General features: G+C 43.9%; 1 protein-coding gene across 1 annotated transcript in view; it reads left to right on the top strand.

The window, feature by feature from the left end:
- Nucleotides 1–6,233: 6,233 nt before the first annotated feature.
- khdrbs3 (KH domain containing, RNA binding, signal transduction associated 3) overlaps nucleotides 6,234–7,341 on the top strand; it is a gene marked incomplete at both ends in the record, with an annotated part of 153,192 nt that continues 152,084 nt past the window's right edge. Inside the window, one exon of the mRNA XM_083981899.1 lies at nucleotides 6,234–6,324. Coding sequence (XP_083838025.1) covers nucleotides 6,234–6,324 — 91 coding nt within the window. The remainder of the gene's footprint in view (nucleotides 6,325–7,341) is intronic.

Below are 7,341 nucleotides of genomic sequence, written 5' to 3'. Positions count from 1 at the left end.
GTGTACTGAGCCTATTACACTGCTCCATCAACGTATCACGTCAAATCGCTACATTTCCCTGTTTAAAAGGCACCGCAAGATGCAGTTTCCCTCCAAACCGCGATAAGCGCCAAATCTATTTTTAGCCAAAACGCGACATCTCCTCCCTCTCCTCAGAATTCTATGAGCAGCGCTCCATGCAGTCCAACATGGCGGTGCTCTGAACCCAGGTCTGTTTTCAGTCATTCATTCAGTAGTTTCTGGGTTCTGTGTTAATTACTGTATCTGTTTATGTGGTGGACACTGTGCCGTTAAGTATACCCCCACAGCCCCCGCATACCGTACGAGCCCCGCCCCCGCCTGTAACGCCGCGTGTCCTCCGAATCAACAATCGATTTTTTTTTTTTTTTTTTTTTTTTTACAGCAAAGACGTCGTTTTGTTTACAGCAACATGTGCTCACATCATGATAGCGTCTGTATTTTGACCATTAAAACTTTCATAGTCCATAGTTCTCTTTGTTTAACATGTAAAGAGACAGACATCATTACAGCCCCCCTCCCTCCCCCCGACGTGCGCGCACACACACACACACACACACGCACACACACACACACACACACACACACACACACACACACACACACACACACACACACACACAGAGAGAGAGAGACACGCAGCACCTCAGTGATGTTCTCATGTCATGTTGGTTGGTTTTTCAAGACAGAAACCATCAATTTTTGTTTTTTTAAATGTGGATTTATAGCGTTTTGAGAAAAAATAAAATAAACTTTGAGTTTTTAATCAACAATATTGTTGTTTGATTTAATAATCATTGTTCAACATGTCCAGACTGAGCCAACAATCATTTTAACAGGATAAATTGAATATTAACAAAATGGGTGGGTCTAGGTAAAAAATGTCATTTTCTGGAAAACTATTAAAATGGATTTATAGCGTTTTGGAAAAGAACTCTTTTAAGCTTGTTTGTAGCGGAAGCTTCCAGTGTCTCGGTTCACTGCTCTTCCTGTGTCCCGTTGGAAAAATTTCTCATGTTGGGGCTTCAATACAAGAGGGACATTACAGATGAGCAGTATGGAGGTATTTGGATGTTTTTTGGTGTGTCTTTTTGGACGAAGAAAGTTGGTATCCATTGACAACCATTATATGGACAAATACTGCTGCGCGGACCCCCCCGTAACTCAGAGAAGGCACGGAGGACTCTGAAAATTCTCACAGCTCTTAGTCGACATGAGGGTGAGTAGATAATGAGTGAAATTTGAATTTGGGTGAACTATCCCTTTAAAGACAACAAATTATGCGGGACATGGTCTCAATTTGCGTGATGCTTGAAAAGAGACAGAACTGCGTGAAAACATGCGCGATGCGGGACATCTGGTCACCCTGGTTGTAACAAAAACCTACAAATAGCTCCTTTAAGGTAAAACAGTGATGCAAACCAGACTCAAGTCAAAAAGTGAAATCCCATCTGAACCTTGGTTCTGTCCTGAAAGTCAAATCTTGACAGCAGCCCTTACCTTACCATGCTGGCTCTGGCTGCTGCTCTAAACCCCAGCTTTTGTTAGGGAGGTTGATGCTGTGTCTGCGTGTGTGTGAGCGTGTGCATACATGTGTGTGTGTGTGTAGCTTGACCTTGGGAGCACTGCTGGGTGCCATTGATTTGTTTACCTGTGCGCTCCTGACAGTTTCTCATTAGGTTTCTTTTGCACAACACTTCCAGGAGAGGAGACCAGAGTCTGCACTTCACAGCCGACGATGCGTGATCAATGTACCTGATAGACTGACACTGGCAATATAATTCTGTTGAATGGCTGTTTAATGGATGTGAGCGCTCCATTTAGTAGCCACAATAAGGTGCCTTTTGTGACTGAAGCAGCATTGTGGGGCTGCATGAGGGGGGAAAACAACACCGTGAATGAAGAGCTTTGTTTAAATCACTTTAGAAGACAAGAGAGGCTGAGGGAGATTGTGTTTTATTCCATTGTTACCGGGGGCACATTGACGGTATTTGCAAAGAATACAGGCAAATGCATTCTAGCATTATAACTGCTTTTCATGCCTTTATTCTTCCAGATAGAGCACTTTAAATAGAAGGAAACAAAGAAAGAATTAAGGAAAAGGGCGACACTGCGGCACAAAATCAATTTCCTATGTATTTGTGGGCCTCTTTTAAATTCTACTCTCCTGTTAAAACTGCTTTCTCCACATATCTCCACATCTTTTTACTGAAGTGCATGAGCTTTTGATCACGGCACCGGTGTGCGCCGGTGCTACTGACAAATTAAACAAACAGCATTTACAGCAAAGCGTCACTGTAATTAGCCTCCGTTCCGCCGATCCCCGACACACCTCTCATTCCAGTGGGGCGGGAAAAAATACCCTCTCTTTCTCATGTGAATGTCTCATGTCTGCTTAGAGAGTTTGACATGGTCACAAGGAGGCAGTGTTGTCACTCTGCTCAAAATCCTCCTGCCACCGCTGAAATGTGGTGATGGGAGGGAATCCACTTATTGAAGGTGTTAAAAGAGACCCTGATTTGCAGACATAATCCCGTCCGTTTCACGCGCGGGGGGGGGGGGGGGGGGGGGGGGACAGAAACAAAGTGGAAACAGGGCAAATGTCCTCGCTCTGGACTCCCAGCTCGCGCTCTCTCCGTGACACAAAGTGACACAGCAATCAGCCTGCGGACACATCAAGGTCTAATTACTCCTCGGGTGACAAGACCCCCATGACACCCCTCTCACAGAAATGGGATTTTATGAATATTGAAAGCTGACGAGACAAGTGCTTCCATTTAAATCAGTTAGGATTTACATCAAGTCGCCGGGAACAAGACAACAGCAGTGCTGATTAGATCCTTGGCTGTTGTTAAGAGAAGGGAGAAACACTGTGCTGTGCTGTGCTGTATGGGTGTATATACCATATATGACACCCCGGGGTGCTGCACGAGCTCTGTAGTTGGAGGTGTGGTCAACATCATGTTTAATGGGCAGGGACAGGCTGTGGGGCAAGAGAGGGGGCAGCCATTCTCTAATGATCAAAGTAACACTTTGTCAATGTAATAGCTGGCTGTTCTTCATCCTTTACACCCACCTGACAGAACATTCCTCATGGCTTTGTTTACACCGGCGCTGCTGCCCTTGTGGTTCGGCTGTGACTTCTATAGAAAATATTGCCCCATAAACTATGATTATTTTCATTGCAATTGATGTATTGCAATCACTTAGCAAATTCCCCATGAAAGCAAGGGAGGCCTCGGGGAAGACGTATGGGACCCGCAACTTTGACTCCGACGTCGGTGACAATGTGAGGTTTTTTGTTTATGTGGATGGGGAGCAACAGATGGCAAGCATATCTATAAATAAGTCGCTCTTCTGAATAGGAGATTAGTGCATTTGAGCTGCTTTTTAATGGTCTCTGGGAGAGATTAAAAAGTAAGCTGATTCATAATGCGTTTCTCTTTGCGGTGAATCACTCACAAACAAGAATCTGGAAAGACTTCTTTAAAACGCTTAAGACGGCGACATCATACACACCTTCTCTGCATGGCGAGCAATTTCAGGAATCTTACGGTGTTAGCAGGTACAGCCAGTTAGTAAGGAAAGTGTTTTATGGCCTTGATAATAACATGCTGTCTCCATTTCTCTCTAGCTTTCAACCCTGTAGACCTCATCAAGCAGCATGTGCATATTTCCAACCTATAATAGGCTTCAATACCACATGCGCACAGTAGCCTATATATATGCAGTATATAGTGGTTATTCCAGGGCACAAATCAAATCATTAAAGCAAAATAAACAATAGCACATTCCAAAGTTCATGGAGGATAAAATGTAGAAAATGTTGATATATAAACATAAACCCATCTTGGTTTTAGCCTGTGGGTCACATTTTCTCCAAGTTATTGAAATAGAATGGTGAAAAAAAGAAAAAGAAAAATCTCAATTATATAACCATTGCTGATCAGCCTACAGATAGCCGCCCACCTGAGGCTACCTCAGCATCCTCCACAAATATTGACAGAATCCTTATCTTTTTTCCTTATTTTCTAACAAATATGAAGCTTGTGCACAGCAACACTGTTTTTATTTTTTTTTCTTCCCCGGCTTTTAAACACCATACATTTCTCCCACAGACAGTTTTGCATTCATTGCATGTTTTTTTCCTGGAACTGCTGGGCTCAGGATGTCTGATCAAGTGGATTTGTGGCTGAATCTTCAGATAACTGCTGTCTGGATAAACTCTATACAGTATCTGTCTTTTAATGACACTGTTGTCACTGTCTGTTCTCCGTTACAAACCTGGAGACCTGCCAGCTTAAGGTTCTGGTATAGCAGTCGAGGGCTTTATGTGTCTGCGTTTTCCTGAACAATGAGCTTTTTTCTTATTTAATGAATTCATAAACACGCCCAGGAGAAAAGCATGCTTGACCTATGGGAAGGTGAATGGATTTCCTGAGAACTATTGACAGCTTGTCCTAACAAGTAAACGCAACCTAAGGAGTCATGCAGTCCTAATCAATTGCCTAAAAGAATGAAGAGGACGGTTATGTATCCTCCTGAGATGTTCCTGTAACTGTACTGACTGATCTGGAACACAACAGGTCAGCTATCGTCTGAACATCTAAGCCTGGCTAATACCATCACATAGCTGCATTCTTAAGGTCGATGTCCACCCCAAAAACATGCATGTCTGACTCATCTGCAGTGGAGACAGCCTCTCTCAGCTGATGAATGATTATGCTATTTTCATATATGCATTTCCTGCTTGGATCAGTCAGCAGTTCTCGAGGTCATTTGGATGCCTACACCTTGTGTTTCTATATCTAATGTAATTATATGTGAGGCAGCAGTGGAAAAATATGTGTAGAGAAGGTTTTTTTTGCCCTAAAACAGTCTGTCTAGTGACTCACTGGGTCTGTCTACATACTCTGCCAGCATTTTTCATCAACTATAGTAATGCATACAAAATGACTTTTCCATTATAGTGGTACCTGCATGTGCAACTGTTTCCCCGTCCTTTCTGTATGTTAGAACATGTCTGAATGGATGATGATCTATCAAATTATGGTATATTGCTTTGTGCTCTGACATTTAGTATTAAACGTTCAAGTGATGTGGAGTGGCACTTAAACTTTATTTGTGCTTTTCTGTTTCTCATGATTATAAAGCAACTTTTATCAGATATCGTAAAGCTACAATGGATGGATGCTCTGCTTTGGACAGACTTTTGCAGTGGGCCCTATTGCATTGTTTTTTATTTCAGTTTGCACATTAGTTAAAGTACAGTAGTACATCATGGAATGGATACAGCATTATTACCTAATCTTGTTGCCCTGTGTGTCTCACAGATAAACCCTATGTCTACCAGTTTTATATGCACGTATAGGTTTTACTGTGCTCAACAGTGCATTAAAGGCTCATGTGTTATGGAGTACATTCCACTATAGGCTACTGGTGAGTTTCTGGGTCAAATCCACGTGTGTGCTGAATCAGTTTGCACTCAGATCATAAACCAGCTTTTTATCCAAAGCAATTCACAAAGCCTTGTTGCACTGCTGTGTATCTTCAAAAAGCACGGGCGGGTGGGGGGCTGCAGTATGAGAATGGATTAGTAACATTACACACACGCTTTGTGGGTCTTGATCTGATGCGGGTTGTGTACTTTGCCCTATAGCTCAAGAAGAGTTAGTGCTTTGGCTGAGGCTCCCCCCTGCTCACGCTGACTTTCTGATAATAACGGCAATGGCGGGACTCAGCACCGCGGACAGCTCCGGCGTATCGCTCCGCCCCCTCCCTCCGCCCCACGCGACCAATAGCTGCGGCAGCGTCAGTAGAGAAGTGGATACAACACAGAGAGCTTCACACACACAGAGACAGAGAGAGAGGGCTGTGTGTGTGTGATGTGGACCAGGACTGTGCGGCTCAACAACAGTCGGATGGAACAGACCCTTTAACGGCTACGTTGTGTTGAGTTGCGTTCGTGTGTGTGTGTGTGTTCTCCGCGAGGACTGAGAAATGCTCTTGTAGCGCGAGCTCGAATGACATCAAACGCCCGCGGTTTCGTTCCACACTAACATTACGGCGGTGCTCTCAACTTGGAGCCGTTTGGACGTTGAGCAAGTTTTCTTTTTGGTTATCTTTTTTTTTTTTTTTTTTTTACTTGAATTGCATTTGAGTCGTTTTTTTTATTTAATTTTTTTTTTTACTCGGAGCACAAAGTCCTGGACAATATGGGGAGCGAAAAGTACCTGCCGGAGCTTATGGCAGAGAAGGACACGCTGGATCCGTCTTTTCAGCACTCCCTGCGGCTACTGGATCAAGGTAAATGTCCGTGGTTAAGCACCGATGTAAACACTTTAGGCTGTGAACAGTGTTTGTATTGAGGCTGGGTGCCACCAGCCCCCCCCCCTCCCCCCTCCTTGCTTCAAGTTAAAAATAAGAGCTTTGTGGGTTTACTTACAATTTCCTGTTTGGTCACACTAACAAAGCCAGGTCCTTTCAGCATTGTGGCAGTTTTTGCAGAGTTGTTAGGCAGAAAAGAAGAAACTATAGTCTGCTCTCAGCCTGCTCCCTACAACTCAGGAAAAAAAAAAAAAAAAAAACAGCTTCATGTTTGACTTGAGACTCCACTGCTCATTATGAGGTAGGTAGGGATACAAACTTTTTTATCTGAGCTGCACAAACAGGAGCACATAGAAACTTCCTGCTGGTGCTTACATGTGGTTTTCCTTTTTGCTGGCACGAACAACAACAAAAAAAAAATGCAAAAGGAATGTTTGTATATTTCCGCAGAAGCCTTTGTGAACTGGTATCACATGTGATTATAGCTTACGGTTTATGAATGGAGGCAGCAGTGAAACCCCTAATCACTGAAAGCACTTGACATCCTCTCCTTTTCTCTCTGGCTGCAGTCATCTGTATCCCAGGCAGACATGTGTAAGCTGTGGCGCAAGTGGTGGAATAATCACACTCTTATTCAAATGTACATGTGTTTCCTCCTTTGAAGAAGTGGACGTGACTGAAATGGAATTTTGAACGGCTGGAAGCTGGATCTGGAGCCGGAGCTGGAGCAGCGTCAGCCGAGCAGACGCTTTAATTAATCCGTCGCACAGCCTACTGCTTTGAAGCTGTCTGAATTTTTTTGCAAACAGTCCTTCAGACGCACACAGCCCCGTGGAGCTCCTCGTGTGGGAAGTGCTCTGTTACAGCATCCAAGTGCATCCTTGGAGCACCACTCACGGGCTTTGTCTGGACTCAGGCAGGCTGTTGTCGGCTCTAACGCTAACAGACAAGGAGCATTAGTTGACTGTAAACAGTCCTGCTCTGCTCTAACTGGTT

Source organism: Trachurus trachurus (genome assembly GCF_905171665.1).
Source record: "Trachurus trachurus genome assembly, chromosome: 11".
NCBI classification, from domain to species: domain Eukaryota; kingdom Metazoa; phylum Chordata; class Actinopteri; order Carangiformes; family Carangidae; genus Trachurus; species Trachurus trachurus.
This window is presented reverse-complemented; position numbering and strand designations above follow the sequence as displayed.